Genomic DNA, 18,610 nt, shown 5'->3' on the forward strand with positions numbered 1-18,610 from the left:
CTTCATTTGGTTAATGAAAACACGTCCGATCCTCGTTTCGAAGTTAATGGGAGGAGAAAAAAAATTTCACGATTTGCGTAGGAGTGAAACGTGTGATGGTACAATGATATTTGCCGAATAAAAGAGACAGATAGATATGTTGAAAGAAAAGAGATACACACACACGCATATATACAGATAGATAGATTAGAGATAGAGATAGAGATAGATAGATAGAGAGAGGGAGAAAATTGGAACATCTATTTTTGAATGATTTTTCAATAAAATCTTTAATGTTGCGACCTCGAAATTGTTTAGATTGGATCAGTTCATAGTCAGTTTCCTTTGCTAAACGTTTAAAGTGAGACCATTCTCTCTATCTCTCTTTCTCCATCTTTTTCTCTCTTATTTACATATAAGTTCACACCTATTTTCTCTCTCTCTCTCTCTCTCTCTCTTTTTGTTTCTTTCTCTCTTTTTAACGTACGTGTTTATAGACACGAAGATAATACACACGTGTTTATTATCTCGCTGACACAATAAGTATACACGTGTTTTCTCTCTCTTTCTCTTTTACACGTAAGTACTCCGTATTTATTTTCTCTCTCTCTTTCTCTATCTCACGTTTATACATACGTACACACACACACACACACGTTCTCTCTCTCTCTCTCTCTCTCTTTCTCTAAATACACAAGTATTTTCTCTTTCCTTATTTTCTCTTTCTTTCTTTCTTTCATTCATTTTATCTCATTCATTTTCTGCCTTTCATTCACTCATTTCCTCTTTCTCTCCATCTCTCTTACTTATTCATTTCCTTTCTCTTTCTCTCTTATTCATTTTCTTCCCTCTCCTCTTTCTTTTTCCTCTCTCTCTCTCTCTCTCTCTCTCTCTCTCTCTATTTATCTATCTATTTTTTTTCTAACAAACCCACATGCTTTATATCTCCCAATTAAATACACCAATCTACACATATGTTTTTTACCACTCTCGTATAACATACACAAATTCTTCCTTTCTACATATCTCTCTATTTCTCTCTACTTCTCATGGTTAAGTTTTCAGCAACGCATTAATGAGAGAGACAGAGAGAGTCAGTTTATAAGTATTTCTTTCAACATCAGTCGAAGACAAGCTTTACAGTCGAGGACAACTAAAGCATCGCAAATTTTTTATTGGCTTTGATCATCGCCTTGAAAAGACGTAATTCAAAGTCATATTTTCCTAAAAGAAAACACACACGCACTTCTCCTTTTTCTCTCTTTCTCTCTTTCTCCCTTTCTGTCTCACTCTCTCTCTCTCCCACTCTCTCTCTCTGTTTGTCTCACTCTCTCTTTCTTTCTCCCTCTTCAACAGTAGTAAGCATAATCCTCATAGTGCTTTCGTTCGTTCGTCGTCAAAGGAGACTCAGTCGAGTAGGTTAACTCTTAAAGCTCAAGTTCAAACAAATATATCGATAGATAAAAGAACACTTGATCCTTTTCGTTCGTTAATACGTAACGCCCATCGTCTTCGAGGCCATAAATGTACTTCGTGAGCATTTTCAAAAGAGAAAGATATTTACATACGATATCGGTTGGAGTTTATTTGTAAAAAGAAAAAAGAAAAAGAAAGAAAAGATAGAAAGGGAAATTTTTAATATTATACATTAATATCAAATTATTATATATAATTATATTACATATTATTATTATATTATTATTTTGTATTATTACGTACAATATTAAAATATTAAAATATTATATGTAAGCAATAAATGTTCGATATACTTTTGCTTTTTCCTCTTCTTTTTTTGGTTTTGTTCTAATTTCTATATTATCTTATTTCTCTAATTATTTTCTCCACTCGACGTAAATTAATAATCAATAAAAACGTAAAAATTTATTTATATAGGTTTAAATATATAGGTATTCGGTAGAAAACAAGATTGAGATTTTGTTCGTTCGAGATAAAGAATATCACAAGTGATTAATAATAAGATCGTTCGAACGTCGATTTAATCCTTTAATTTATTTTTTTCTTTTTTTCTTTGTCCTAAAATAATATCTGATTTTACATCGTTCAAGAAAAGAAAGGACAAACAAACCATATTTCGTGCGTTCGATAAAAACTGTGTATAAACATGAGGTGCAGTGACTAATGAGATCGTAGATCGATATTGAAATCTCTCTTGTTCATATAAAATAAAAACAGAACAAAAAAAATCACGAATTCGTTACGTCATTCAAATAAAAAAATATATATATACATATGTATAACAAACAAAATTTCGCGTGTGTTCGATAAAACGTATTACGAAACGAAGACATTTGTTAACAAAAAAGAAAAAAGAAAATCGTGTATGTTAAAATAGTGACGTCGGTTCGATAAAAATTCGTTCGTAGACTAGTCGAGAAAAAGAAAGAAACAGTTGTAAAACAAATTTCTGTGAACGAAGGAAGATAGTAAGTTTAAGAAAATTCGTGCAATAAAGAAGACAATAAAGTAAAGATTATTAAAAAAGAAAGAAGAAAACTGTGCGTGAAAGAAGACAACGAAATTGAGGATTTTGAAGGTAGGAAAAGAAAAAATAACGTAATTCTTGAAGAAAATTCGTGAGAAAAGAGGACAACAAAATTGAGAAAAAAATTTGTTCGTAAGAAAAAACGACATCAACAACAACAACAACATTTCAAGAAAATTCGACGATAAAAATAAAACGGGAAGAAGCTTTAACAAAAATTCGTGCGAAGAGTGGAGAAGCAACAAATTTAAAGAAAAAGAGAACAAAAGAAAAGGAAAATCAAAGAAAATAAAATAAAATAAAATCGAGAAATTGGAACCTTAAAAAACGAGATAAAAAAGAAAGAAAGAAAGAGAAGGAAAAAAGCTCGATGATAATAACAGCCGAGAGAGAGAGAGAGAGAGAGAGAGAGAGAGAAAGATAAACACACAGATAGATAGATAAAGCAAGAAAAAGAGAGTTGAAAGAGAGAGAGAAAGAGAGAGAGAGAGAGAGAGAGAGAGAGATAAAAAGAAAAAGGATAGTGATTAAATATAGCCTAAAGTAAATGATCGATTGCGAATAAATTTAATCGAGATATTAAAAGAGAAATCTCCAACGAGTAATAACATCCAACGATTGTATCCGTCTGTGGGACGTATTTAAGGAAGAAGAAAAAAAATAAAAAAATAAAAGAATAAAAGAATAAACGACAACATCGATAAAAAAAAAAATCGAAGAAGGATGGAAAGAAACGGTAGTTCGGATTATTGGCAAAACTTGAGCTCGTCTAACCTCAGTTATTACACCGACGACACAATAATGTCGAATTTGAGCGTACAAATAATATTCTGTATATTTTACGGTAACATATTTATATTGGGTGTATTCGGAAACGTATTAGTATGTTACGTAGTATTACGTAATCAACAGATGCAAACCGTTACGAATCTCTTTATAACGAATTTAGCGTTCAGCGATTTACTTTTGTGCGTATTGGCAGTACCATTTACGCCGTTGTACACATTTTTAGGTGGTTGGATATTCGGTAGGATGTTGTGCCATTTGGTACCGTACGCACAGGGTGTTAGCGTTTATATAAGTACATGGACACTAACCAGTATAGCGATAGATCGTTTCCTCGTAATATTATATCCGTTTCATCCGCGTATGAGAATTGAAATTTGTTGGACGATAATATTCGGTATATGGATAGTCGCGTTAATGTTGACCCTACCATATGGATTTTATATGCAATTCGTTGAAACATACACGTATTGCGAGGAACACTGGCCAAGCGAACCATTCCGGAAGGTTTTTAGTTCGTTCACAACGATATTGCAATTTCTCGTACCGTGTTTCGTAATAACACTGTGTTACATATGCGTTTGGATTAAATTGAATGACAGGGCAAGGTCAAAGCCCGGTAGCAAAAGTAGCAAACGCGAGGAAACTGATCGTGAAAGGAAAAAACGTACGAACAGGATGTTGGTAGCTATGGTAATAATATTTGGATTCTCATGGTTACCATTGAACATCGTTAACATCATCAATGACTTTTATCCACCTGCCAACGATTGGTCTTATTACGGACTTTTCTTCTTCATGACCCATTGCCTCGCCATGAGCAGCACCTGTTACAATCCATTTCTCTACGCCTGGCTCAACGATAATTTTCGCAAGGAATTCAAACAGGTGCGTATTATAACATCGACGAGTCATCCACGAAGCATTAACTTTATTAATTTAAAAAAAAGAAAAAAAAAAGAAGAAGAAGAAGGAAACGATCTCTGTCGTAAAATCTCTGATCATAGTTACTCCCCTCTTTCTTTCGACCCTTCGACCATCACCAACATTTCCCTTCCTACTGGTCCTCGTCCTTCACCTTTCGACGAGAAAATTTTTTAATTAAATCGTTACGCCTCCAAATCGATTTTTTATTTTTTATTTTGTATTTTGTATTTTGTATTTTGTATTTTGTATTTTATGCGATATTCTTATTTCTTTTTTCTTTCTTTTGTTCTTCTTCTTCTTCTTCTTCTTCTTTTTTCGCTGCATTTTTTTTGCTAATTTTATTTCCGGAAGAAGATTGTTTAATTAATTGGAGAAATTGTGTGCCTTATTTTCTTTTCTGTTTAATTAAATGTGAAAGATTTTTTCTTTAATTAAAGATTTAAATCTTTTATATATATATATATATATATATGTATGTATGTATGTATGTATGTATGTATGTATGTATATGTGTATGTGAATACGTTGATAATGTTTTACAGAATTAGAAACAAATATAAATTTTTTTTATTGATCCTTGAGATTTTAATATTTAATTTCTTTTTTTTTTTTTATTTGATTCATCTTTTTTTTCTTTCTTTTTTTTATTATGATCTCGATTTAATTCCAGCGGAATTATATCCCTTATTTATTTTCCCTAATTTTGAATGTCAGAGATTTTAATCTTACAAAATTAATTTGCAAATGTATTTTTCATATTTTATTAGATAATTAATTAAATTAAATCATACGATGTTGGTAATTGCTTTTTGATTTCTTTTTGTCTTTTTTCTTTTCTAATTAAAATGGAAAGATAATTTATAAGTCAATATATACATATATATACATATATATATATAAAGATTTAATTAATTAATTTGATGGAGTATGTTGTATCTCTTTTTATTTTTTCTTATTTGTTCTTTCTTTTTTTTTTTTTTGAATCAAATGGAAAAGATAATACATTAGTTAGACAAGAATATTCAAAATATTGGAACAGAAACTGTTCATTAATTACATTTAAATATTATATTTATTACTCGAAGAGAATCTGTAAAAGCAAGTACTTGAGAATTTCTATAGTATAATTATTTTAATGTTAATTTCATAACTAATTGGAAGTGAAAATTATTGTTTCTACTTATTATAACTTCATAGCAATCTCTGACGAACTTTGAATTTTACTTATTACAGTTGATTTATGTATATGTATATGTATATGTATATATATATATATATATATATATATATGTAGAAGCGAAAGTAATTTTCAGGAATATTCGAATTTCATTCATTAAAGACAAATCAAAAATTTATGATCGATAATATTCATTGAAATTTATTTTATATGACTCTTTTTATAAAAAGAAATTATTGATCTTTTTTTTTCATACATACATTCATCATTAATTTTACATTTGCAATAAGTCTTCGAGTTTAATATTATTTTATTCTTGCAATAATACTCCGCGTTGAATTTTATTTTTATCTATTTTGATTTGAATTTTTTGTCATAGATGCATTATTAATTCTTTTTTTTTTTGCATTAATTTTATATTATATCCCCAAATAAGATATCCGAGTTTAATATTATTTCATTTTCATTATAGATACTTTTTCTAATTTAATTTATTAATAATTTATTAATATCTGCAATAATTCATTGAGTTGAATTATATTAATCCACTTTCGTTCTTTTTTTTTTATTTTGTCATTGACATTTTTGCAGCAACTACTAAAATATCGATATTATTTTGATCGATTGATTTATTTTCTCTTTTTCTTTTTTCTATCATCGATCTTTCTAAGTCGTAATAGAAGGGCAGTTCTGCTGTCATCAAATGAAATTTGATATCGATTGAGAGTATATTGATGCCGGTCGTTACATCAATGCATTGTTACGTTTAATTACAAATTTTGATGATCGAATATCCGTTCTTGAAGGGTAAACGTGCATGCAATTAACCATGCGTACGTCATTTGTGAGGTTACTCCTAAAATCTATACATATATAGATAAGTACATGAATACAAGCGTCGTATATACATACGTGCTGTCATCTGAAAATTATTCGGGATGCAAATATTAGATTACGAAGAGATCATTTCAAAAATGTGTGTATATGTGCGTGCATATATATATATATATATATATATGTACGTATATACGTATGTATAAATGAATGAATGAATGAATAAATGAATGTATGTATATATGTATGTATCTGTGCGTACATATATATGTATGTATGTATGAATGAATGAATGAATGAATGAATGTGTGTGTGTGTGTGTGTGTGTGTGTGTGTGTGTGAGAGAGAGAGAGAGAGAGAGAGAGAGAGAGAAATACGGAAATGATGATAAAAGAAAAAAGAAAGAAAGAAATAAAAAGAAAAAAGAACAAAGTAGTTGGATAAAAATGTTGTTAAAATATCAAAATCTTTTTTAAAGAATAAATACGAAGATAATAGAAATGTAGTAAATACGATGTATGTATTTATGTATATGGTTACGTAGGTTACGTAGGTTATTCACTAACGTACACAAATTCTCGAGACGTTAATGATAATAAACATTATTCAAGGGTAACAACTATTGCTTAGTTCGATCGGAGTTACCGTGGAGTATAGACGTTACTTTTCAACGAGCTCTTACTTCACATACGTACAGGATTAATATATACCATATAATATATAGTACGTATATATATATATATATAATTTATTATACTGATTAGTATATTATTAGTAATGGTTTATGTATAGTATATAACATAGTATAATAATGTAGCATAGTATACTATAATATAGTACATATATATATATATATATGTATGTATAAATATAGTATACAAATTTATATAATAATATATACATATATAACATGGTATATAATATATACATATGAATTAGTATAATAAACAATATCAATATATTAATATTAAAATAAATTAATTACAATTAATATTACAATATCATACATTACTCATATATATTCCATCATAAATAATTAGTCACGAAAATTAATATATTATATTACGTCGCAAATAATAGTCATTAAAAATTTCTACGATCGAACACGTATCGTTGCTTGAAAAAATAAACAATAACTGCGAGATTTCTTACTGTATACATCGAACGTATACAAACGATAACCTTTATTATTTTCCTTTCTTCTTTCCTTACAGGTTCTACCCTGTTTCTCAAGGACGTCGACGAACAGTACACCGCGATTAACGGAGGGTTGCAGAAGCGAGAAACTCTGCAATGGAAATAATACTGTACAAGAAAGTCTATTACCTAGTCAAGCCATCAGGGTCCAGGTGACACAGGGTTGCGAAATGATAACCTTGAATCCAACGACGACGAATAATACGAAGGATCAGGATCGTCGTTCGAGCACGTCCAAGGATTTCGAAGATGCCATTCTCTAAAAGGAATCATAAGCTTCGTTCAACAGCTGTGCTTTTTGAAGTTTGGTTCGTACATACATTTAATATATATATATATACGTTTACATGCACAGGCGTACGTACATACGTACTAATTTTATTTCATATATGCCTTCACATACAACATATATACATACATACACGTACACACGTATATAGATACAAATTTTAGTTCGTATATACATTCAACACACACATATATATATATGCACACATATACATACATACATGTATACAGATACATATGTACAAATTTAGTTCATATATGCATTCAAAAAAAACACACACACGTACGTACAAATTTTAGTTAATATATACATTTAACATACATATATTACACACACACACATATATATATATAATATATAGACACACGTACACATACATACACGTACCTATAAGATGAATACGTAAAATATATTTCTCTCTCTCTCTCTCTTTCTTTCTCTAATCGAAAACTTGAAGTAATCGTTGAAAATTCTTTTGATGATCCTTTGGAACAAAACCAAAGAAGGAACCTCAGAAGCGTCTTTCTTTACCACAAACGGGTGGAAATGCAATTTTCACGAAAATCTTATGTTAGTAATACTACGCCAAGCTGTTTGATATTCAAGACTTTTCTCTTTCTTCTTTTACTTACTGCTATACGTGCACAACACCGACGACGTCGCTTTGAGATATATCTACCAATAAGTGTCTTCTCCTTTTCTCTCTTCGTTTTATTTCTTTGTTCTTTATTTTTGTCCTTATTTTTTTTTTCTTTAGTTTTATTTTATTGTATTTTTTTTTTTTTTGTATCTTTTCCTTTTTATTTTCTTGTCCTTTTCTTTCGGTTCTATCGTTTACTTATTAAACTCTGCTTATCATAGTTCCCAGACAAAGATATTTTTATTTATTCGATTTTATTCATACTTTTAATAACCTTTACATCTCTAAGTTTGTTTGAATATTTCTAATTGTTATTTCATAATTTTCTTTCGGTATCACATTTTGTATCATATAATAATTTCTTGTTTAATTTTTATTCGAGAATTGCAAATTTTCATAGATACTGGATACTTGTTGGTACTTTGATGGATTTCTATCTTCTATTTATTTATTTATTTATTTATTTATTTTCTTTTTCTATCCTTTTTTTTATTTATTCTTTTAATTTTTTCTTTTCCTTTTTCTCTCTTTTTTTTTCAGATCATCCATTTTCTCCATCAAACGTATGTTCACTTTATTCGTGAATTTTAGCAGATATTCGAATCTTCGTTAATCGCAAGGAAAACAAATTTTATTTATTTTTTATTCGTTTTTTATTGGTTCATCCGTTTTATTTGACGTCCGTCATATTTCTATTTATTTTGTTTGCTTCAATAATGCGTTTTTTTCTTTTCTAATGGCCTTTTATTCGTGATTGAAATTTCAAAAATGATTGAAATATTCGTGTTTGAGACTTTGATTAATCGTAGGGAAGAAACAATTTCTATTTCTTATTCTTTCATTTATTTTATTTTATTTTATTTCATTTTATTGACTCATTCGTTTTCCCAATGTCAAATGATACAAAACTTTATCATTTATTTTTTGCTTATCTTTATCGAATTATCCCGTTGAATTATTTTCAAGTTTTAATCTATGATCTCAGTTTTTTCTCTGGTGCCTCGTAATTCCTGAATTTATTGGAGGACATTAACACGTTTTTGTTGCCGTTAGAATTATGGACGAACTGTAGTCAATCTTTTTTGGTTTCACGTTTTTAAAATGTTCGTAAAAGTCGCTCCTTTTTTTTTTTTTTTTTAGATTAAAACCGCTTAACCGTTATCGTATTATACCTACGTAAAATTCTCTCTCAAAAAAAAAAAAAGAAAGAAAAATGAAAATAGAAGAAAAAATATCCATCGAATAATACAGATCAAATTGAAAATTTTATTTCATATTTTTAAGTTAGATAAAAAAAGAAATAAGGGCATAATAGTTTGTTTCTATCAATCTTGAAATAAACATATTAATGTATATATTAATGTCTAATAATTTTAATTAGAAACGTTGGCACTAAAAATTACGATTGAAACTTTAAAATTGTTGTTTAAATAAACTCATCACTCGTCTATTTACATAATGAATCATTAAACATATACGATTAAAAATATACGATTTTTTATTTGTAAATAAATTAATTACACGTCTACTGCGTATTTAAATAACGAATCGTTCATAAAATTACGTTTTATTTTATCGACGAAGTTTCTCTACGAATTACAATGGAAACTATAAATTGTTCTTTTTTTTTTTTGTTAAATAAATTAACGATCTACTCGTATAATTATTTAGGTAACGAATCGTTAAACACTATGTACGTTCTACTTTATCAACGAAGTTCATGGAAAAATTATAATTCGAACTTTACAAAAGTATTACGTCTTTAAATATTCACATCGAACAAAAGGAATCATTAAAAACAGTATGTATACTTTCGTACGTTCTATTCTATCGATATAGTCTCTCGAGATTCGAAATTTAATTACAATTCATTCGAAAGTTATATAATTTTGTACTTGTATATCGGATTGGATTCGTAAGTATCGAATAAAATACGTAATCTTGCAAAGGAAATTCGCTTCAAAGGATATTGCTTCGAAGTTCGTTTCACGACTTAGACAAAGATAAGATAAGATGAAATTGTATTTACAGGGGTAGTTACACAACTAAATCATAGCGCGTTAGTTACAAGACGTTTGGAGTTGGAGAAAGAAAGAAAGAGATAGACAGAAATAGAGATAAAAATAGAGAGAGAGAAAGAGAGAGAGAGAGAGAGAGAGAGAGAGAGAGAGAGAGAGAAGATCGTTGAATCATTTCAGTGAACACGATTTCACGCTTCGATGTACGTTGTCTGTTAATTCGGAAACGGATATTTGTCTGTGTGAAATTAATCTTGCGAATGACCCGATTCAAATATGGCGGACTATTTCATATTATCTCCAAAAACTTTGTTTCAGTCGATAATGCAGATCTCGCCTGAGATTTAACAATAATTTTTCTTTTTGTTATATGCATGTACGTGTGTACAAATGATTTTTTTTTTCTTATTATTTTTTAATATATATTTTTAGGACTATGCGAGTGTTAAATGATCGAATAATAATCGATGAAATTATCCTTTTTCTTTTTTTAATCAATTAACTTATTTATAATATTTAACATCGAGAATGATAATCTTGTATCCATCGAATATCTCGTAATATTAATTTCTTGTTTCCTTCTTTTTTTAAATTTTACTTAATACATCGCAACAACAATATATACGATATTATACGATTGACATATATCTACGACATTTCGAATAATGCATATATGCTGACTTGATATTTAACTTTTTCTTTCTTTTTTTGTTTTTACCTTTTCACATAGTAATTAATAATCAATTGATATTGAAAATATCGAAAAAATCTTATCGTTAATCAACATTGATTTTTCTCTTTCAATTGTAATACTTTTCAATGATCATTTAACTATTGTTTTCAAAGTACAATAACAGATACATAGTACGTACATACAGACATACCAACATATACACACACGCACACACAAGTATCCTTGCATTTTGTTGCATTTTATTTTATATATGTTGACATACCATACATTTCGATAATGAATTTTCCGAAGAGAAAAATTCAGTGATAGAGAAATGCAGAGAGAGAGAGAGAGAGAGAGAGAGAGAAAGAGGGAGGGAGAGAGAGAGAGAGGGAGAGAGATAAACGTAATGGAATTGTTAGCGAGATTTCTCGATGGGTACCTGGAATTATCGATAAAACGATAGATAGCTTGAACGTGGCCACGTTTCACGCTACGTCCGCCGAGTCTTCCAGTCTTTTATAGCACTATCGATCGGTCGAAGGATTACCGTTGGGAACTATATCTAAATCCGTTTCGACAATTTCCTCTTTAACCTTTTTACGAATTAACTCGATTTTTTCAATGACTTTGTACTATTATCCTAAAGACCCTACTAACGTTGACAAGGTAAGGAATTTGTAAAAGATTTTGTATGAATGTCATCTAGGTTTATTTCTTTTTCTATCTCTTCTTCTTTTCCTTCTTCTTCTTCTTCTTTTAATTTCTTTCATTATTTTTTTATTTTTTTATTTCTTTTTTTTTTTTTTAGATAGATTCGACGAACGTAAAAATTAGAAATAGGATTTATTTAATTTATGGATTTTAATCGTTATAATTAGAAATCTTTAAATCGCCATTTTGAAGGAAGTCTGTTGTCACGTGATAAAATTAATTAATATTTATTTGACGTATATTATATATATATATATATATATATATATATATATATATATATATATAAATTATTATTGCGTAAAATTTTCTATATAAATAATAATGATTATATATAAAAGAGATTTATATATAAAATAAATTACTACATATATAATGTATATATATATATATTTATGTACATATGTATAGGTATATATAGATGTAGGTATAGTAGATGGCAATAATAAAATATTAAAAATAAATAGGACAATTGGATGCCAGAGAGTGACTAGTATACAACTCGACAATTTTTAATTAAAAAGGAAAGTTCGTGTAAGAAAGTTGTCATAAAAGAAATCTATCTATACGAACTTATTTCGCACTTTTCCCTATATCATCATTTACCATCTTTCTAGATTCCGATCGTCTCGATAGTAATTTTTTCTTATCGTTCGATTGGATTTTCTTCATCTACCTGAGAATAATAGCAACATCTTTCATTCTTCTTTTTTTTATTCTTCTTCTTTTTATTCTTTTTCTTTTCTTTTTCTTTATATAAGACCACGTCGGTTCTTTCATTCCTCTCTCTCTCACTCATTATTTTTTTTTTTTTTTTTTTATAAAAACGAGACATTTTTTTAAACTTTTTTGTTTCTTTTTTTTTTGTTAAATAATATGAATATACTTCGTAAGAATTTGTTTATAACAAATTGTTTATAACAAATTGTTAATTAATTATTAACAATATCCTGGAGAAATAGAAAATATTCTGTCCTTTACGATGGCGTTTGTATCAAATCTCTACGATTTTTAGTTCCGAAGATATTCACATAACAATTATTAAAAAAAAACATTGTTTATCGGTAAAATGTAATTTGTTTATTAATTGTTTATTAATTTATATAATTTTATAAAGCGGTAGCAATTTAATTTCTTTTTTTTTTTCATAAAAGAAGATAAATTCAGTTCATCAGAATTTGTTTATAACAAATTGTTTATAACAAATTGTTAATTAATTATTAACTATACGTTAAACTAATAGAAAAAATTGTGCCCTTTACAATGGCGTTTGTATCAAATCTCTGTGACTTTTAGTTCCGAAGATATTCACATAACAATTATTAAAAAAAAAATTGTTTATCGGTAAAATGTAATTTGTTTATTAATTGTTTATTAATTTATATAATTTTATAAAGCGGTAGCAATTTAACTTCTTTTTTTTTCATAAAAGAAGATAAATTCAGTTCATCAGAATTTGTTTATAACAAATTGTTTATAACAAATTGTTAATTAATTATTAACTATACGTTAAACTAATAGAAAAAATTGTACCCTTTACAATGACGTTTGTATCAAATCTCTGTGACTTTTAGTTCCTGAGATATTCCCATATAAATGCAAATTACTTACGATGACCGATTGATCTATATAATTCTATACAATTAACACAATGACATACTGACCTATATAAATTCCAAGAATTTACGTGGCCCAGCTGTTCGAGGTAGTATTACTATACTATTACTACGAACAGCTGTGCCATTCGAATAATGAATGAAAATCTTTCGAAGATGATATCTTCCGAACGAAAAGTCCGTTTTCATCCATTTTTGTCAAGTTTTAAAGTATAATTTATTCTTTATTTATTTATTTAAACATTTCAATGACATTGTTATAATAAAAATCGATTTTGTTAATAACATTAAATCGAAATTTTTTTTTTTTCCAATACTTCTCTCGCAAAGAAGAATCTGACTCGCAACGAAATCATTTCAATTTTTTACTAAAATTATTATACTAAAATTTTATTATGTTCATTTTAAATTAACAAATGGAAAATCGATAGAACGAAAATTCGAAATGACTTTATCTTACGTAATCTATTTATTATTAACATTTCATTAACCAAACTAAACTATATTAGTTGCATTGTTTTACACGATTTCTTAAGAATATTTAAATTAAAACAATCTTATAAATTAAATAACTTTTGAAGTACGATACGTGAGTCGTAATTTTTTTTTTCCATTTTCTTTTTTTCTTTCTTTTTTTTCAGAGAACGTCGAAAAGGACAGAGATATTTAAGATGATCGAATTTATTTTTTTATCCTGTATATGTAACAACAATTACATATATATTACGTATATAATTGTAATACAAAATTTTACGTTAGACGATCATCGTTTTTTGAAATAAGACAAATTTAAGACGCACGCACAGAGAAAGAGGAATCAAACATAATTTTCTTTTTAATTTTCATGACGAAGCAGAGAGAGAGAGAGAGAGAAGAAATATATAAAAAAAAAATAAAATACGTATCTAAGAAAGAAGATGATTGAATTGACTATTCGACCTTTTTATTTATGAATGTATGTATTTATGTATATATGTATATATGTATATATGATGTAAATATTTTTCTTCGATCTGACAAAATGCGACAAAGACGCATATACGTTGAACAAAGAAAGACATGACAGTACACATGAAAAAGAAAAAGAACAAGAGAAACGTATCATGGTGGAATTGAATGATGGTGGAGAATGGGAGTGGGGGTGATGTAGTGAGAGAAAGGGGATGTTCGATAGACTCTTTTTGAATATACGAAATGAGATTCCATGAAAGATCTTGTAAAAGTAGAATAAAATAAAAAAATAGAAGATGGACGTAACGAGAGAAGATATGAGAAAAAGAGATAGAGATGTAGAGTGATATGGAGATAGATAGAGGGAGAGAGAGTGAGATATATATATATATATACATATATATATATATATATATGTATATATGTATATATATAAAAGAGAGGAAAATATCCCAGTAACTATTTCGTGCACTTAACTTTTTTTTTTTTCTTTTCTTTATTCAGGAGACTACAATACGCGTTTCTATGCGTATGTAATAGTGTAATAGGTATATATATATATATATTTATTATTAGTGATATATATATATATATATATATATATATATATATATATATATAGACATATAGGATTTTTTGTATACTACTACAAGCAATATTTTACATCACACAATTCACATGAATGAAAATATCGGTATTGTTCCTTTCAACCGAACGTTTTTCATTAGATTCTTTGTTTACGAAAAAAGGGAATATGCGATCATTAAATAATAATTGTTTTCTCGACAATGCCTTTATAATTATGATTAAATGGTTCTGTTAGACGAATGCGTTAAGATAAGGAAGTATTAAATAAATAAAATTAATGAGTATTAGTGAGTAGATAAATATGGATAGAAATATAAATTTAATATTAATTTCATATATATAGATATACACTTTATTATATGATATTATATACTTCTATATTATACTATATTCATATTATGTAATATATTATCAGTATATTATTGTAATAATTTTATTCTTATTAGTAATTAATTTTCTGAATATAATCTTTTTTCTTTTTTTCTTTTTTTTTAAGTTTTTATTTTAATAATAGTTTAAGCGACATTTGATTTAAGTACTCGAGACAAAAAATAAAAAAACAAAATAGTAAAATATCTTTGGAGTGACGAGAAACTAAAATTTTTCTTTTCGAACTCGGTTACATCTTTTCATCGTATATATTTATATATAAATTTATATATAAACATTTATATATATATATATATATATAAATGTTTATATAATAAAATTATTTCACTGTAGATTTGATCGATAGAACGTCATAAAACGTTGCTTATATCGTAGGAAAAACAATGGCTACCAACAATGACACCTTTAATAGAAAACAAAAGACGATCGATTCGAAGCTTTACATCGAATCACGTTTAAAGGAGAACAATGGCGTCGATAGATGTTGCCATTAGATCTCGAATTAGTGTGAATTTCATGGATACGTTCGTTAAGTTTATCGCATGACATTTATCGCTTTTCAAAACGACGAACTAATTTCTGTATTATGAATTTATAATTTAACGTCGACCATATTAATAATTACTACGTTTATCCGTTTATTATCATTATTGTTTCGTTCTTTCTTTGCATTTTATTTTATTTTACATTCACGATGATCTAATTTTTATCTGGAATCATTTGCAAATTTCATGAGAATGTTCGTTATTTTTATCACGTTACGTCATTCGCCTTTTCAAAATGGCGAACAATTTCCTGAATTATGAATTTATAGTTTGACGTACATACATACGTATGATATAGTCGATCGTTGTACTAATTCCTACGTTCATTCGTTTATTTTCTTTTCTTTCTTTCTTTCTTTTTTTTCTTTTTCAAATTTGAACGATCCAATTTGATCTTCGAATTATTATGGATTAATAATTTATCACGTTTGATAATGAGCTTTTCCAAGATGGCGACCGTGTGTCTCGTTGTCGTTAATAACATTTTATTTTTTAATAATTGACACGTTTGTATCGTATGCAATCGAATGACGCGTATTGGAAAAAGAAGAAGAAATTAAATAAATAAATTTGTTGCCAGTGAGAATACAAAAGAAAGAAAGAGAACATTTTCTTAATAATAATAATCTCTCAAGTTTTTCATTTCTACGTGATTACGTTCATCTTTATGAATTAACGCTCATTATTACTTTTTACTTTGAGATATAAAAATGATTGGCTCGACTTTCGTCGAGTCCACGGACAAAAAGAAAAAGAAAGAAAAAAGAAAAGAAAAGAAAAGAAAAGAAAAGAAAAGAAAAGGAAAAAAGAAGGACAAGTAAAACGTGCTCGAGTTTGTCCGAGTTATTAAAATCTAATTTGTACGAAGTCAAGCGCAAACAGCAGGAGTTTGCAATTGATATTCAATTTTTCGTTCAATCGAGCGTACGTTATGCGTTTACGATGATTTTCGATTATATCGGCAGACTGATTTTTCATTAAAGAGACACTCCTATATGATGCATTAAAGAATTATTCGATCGATCATATTCTTTGATTCTAATTCTAGAAAAAAAAAAAAAGAGAAAAAAGAATAAGTAAAATTTGAACAAAAAATATTGTTAAATCGAGAATTCTTCAACTTATTTATTATTAATAATAATCTATTATTATAAACAATGATTATTATTTAATAATAATTAATTGTAACAACAACAATAATAATAAGAATAATAATAATACTGATAATGACGATAACAATGAATTAAAAAATAATAATAAAACAAGAATCAACTTCGAAAATAAAAAATAAAGAAAAAGAATACAAAAATACGTTATCATTTACTTCTCGATCGAAACTTTAAAATCCGTATAAAAATCAATGATTATTGAATCTAAAGATATAGAAATAAAATATTAAACACAAAAGAGAGACTTGAATTTTCCCGTATAAATGTTAATTTCAGAGATTCAACATCCCACGGAAATGCCGTGATTACGTATTACCTACTACATACATTCATACGTATACACACACACACACACACATTTAAGCCTACACACATATACACACACATAGATTTGAGTATATAAAGTGAGGAAGCATTTAAATGGAAACTCACGAATATCTTCGTTATTTATGAGCTTACCACAAGGAAATGCCTTAGGGAGAAGAGACTCATTGTTGGCAAACGACGACATTTTCTTCGAGATGAACATTGAAGAGGTGTAGGACGTAGAAGTGGGAAGAGACGGAAAGAGATAAGGGCGAAAAAAAGAAAGAGAAGGATGAAAGAAATAGAGACAGACAGACAGAGACAGAGAGAGAGAGAGAGAGAGAGAGAGAGAGAGAGAGAGAGAGAGAGAAAGAGAGATAAGGGTATCGTATGTGAGTTTTTCTTTTTAATTCTTTTTATTGTTTTTTATTTCTTTTTTTGTCAAGGTCATCTTTATCTCTCTCTCTCTCTCTCTATGTCTCTATTTCTATTTTTCTTTGTATTGAAGGGTTGCATCAGTTTTTTCTTTTTTTTTTTTTGTTTTGTTTGAAGGTCATACCTCTCTCTCTCTCTCTTTCTATTTTTCTTTGACTATTTATTTTATACGTAATTAAGCATTCCGTTTTACATTTAAAGATTGGATAATGAAACGAGAAATTTGCATTTCTTTTATCCCATGAACTTCTCTTTCTCTCTCTCTTTCTCTTTCTCGTTTATTCTTTGTCGTCCTTTCGTCCTGTTTTTTCTTTTTCTTCTTTTCTTTTTCTTTTTTTTTCTATAAGTTAAGTGTTTGTTAATTGGCTCTTTAATTAAAAAAGATGTATTCAAGTCGGTCGTATTAAAAAAAATTTCGATTTGTTCTCGCGATCATTAATAATCTAACGAATAAAAATGATGTGTAATTGTTGTAAATACATACGCACATAGACATACACACGTTTTATTCGATTTTCTTTTTTCTTTTTATTTTATTATATGTAGGTATAGTAAATAAGAAAAAGATTTTTCTTAAGGTTACGATTTAAATGGATCACCCTGTATATATATATATATATATATATATATATATATATATATGAATACGAAACTTACGGGTTCGTGATATTCAGGTCCCGCATAAATATAAACATCCGAAGTCTCTAAACTTTCTTGACGTTGCACATGCTTCTTATTCTTTTAGAATATAGCATATACATATTAGTGTGTGTGTGTGTACATGAGTGTATGTATTTATGTATGCCTATATCTAAAACTCGCAGAGAAACTGTGCCATCGATTCGTTATTTCAAATCAGTGAAAAAGGAAAAC

At 27.9% G+C, this 18,610-nt stretch overlaps 1 protein-coding gene and 1 long non-coding RNA gene across 8 annotated transcripts in view; one reads left to right on the forward strand and one right to left on the reverse strand.

Annotated features, from left to right (window-relative positions):
* The window catches only part of LOC127070556 (prolactin-releasing peptide receptor-like), a 71,502-nt gene that overhangs the window by 5,015 nt on the left and 47,877 nt on the right, over positions 1–18,610 (forward strand). For 4 of the 7 annotated variants that reach the window (XM_051008682.1, XM_051008684.1, XM_051008677.1 and 1 more), the window contains exons 2-3: positions 1,873–4,156; positions 7,421–7,711. In XM_051008682.1, the coding sequence (XP_050864639.1) occupies positions 3,206–4,156; positions 7,421–7,666 (1,197 nt within the window). In that variant the 5' untranslated portion in view covers positions 1,873–3,205 and the 3' untranslated portion in view covers positions 7,667–7,711. The remainder of the gene's footprint in view (positions 1–1,872; positions 4,157–7,420; positions 7,712–18,610) is intronic. The other 3 variants (XM_051008680.1, XM_051008681.1, XM_051008679.1) reach the window with 2 other exon arrangements.
* LOC127070557 (uncharacterized) overlaps positions 7,546–18,610 on the reverse strand; it is a 70,065-nt gene continuing 59,000 nt past the window's right edge. The window contains exon 4 of the long non-coding RNA XR_007784571.1: positions 7,546–7,662. This is a non-coding gene — a long non-coding RNA (uncharacterized LOC127070557). The remainder of the gene's footprint in view (positions 7,663–18,610) is intronic.

This window comes from Vespula vulgaris, chromosome 18 (genome assembly GCF_905475345.1).
Source record: "Vespula vulgaris chromosome 18, iyVesVulg1.1, whole genome shotgun sequence".
In the NCBI taxonomy this organism is placed as follows: Eukaryota; Metazoa; Arthropoda; class Insecta; order Hymenoptera; family Vespidae; genus Vespula; species Vespula vulgaris.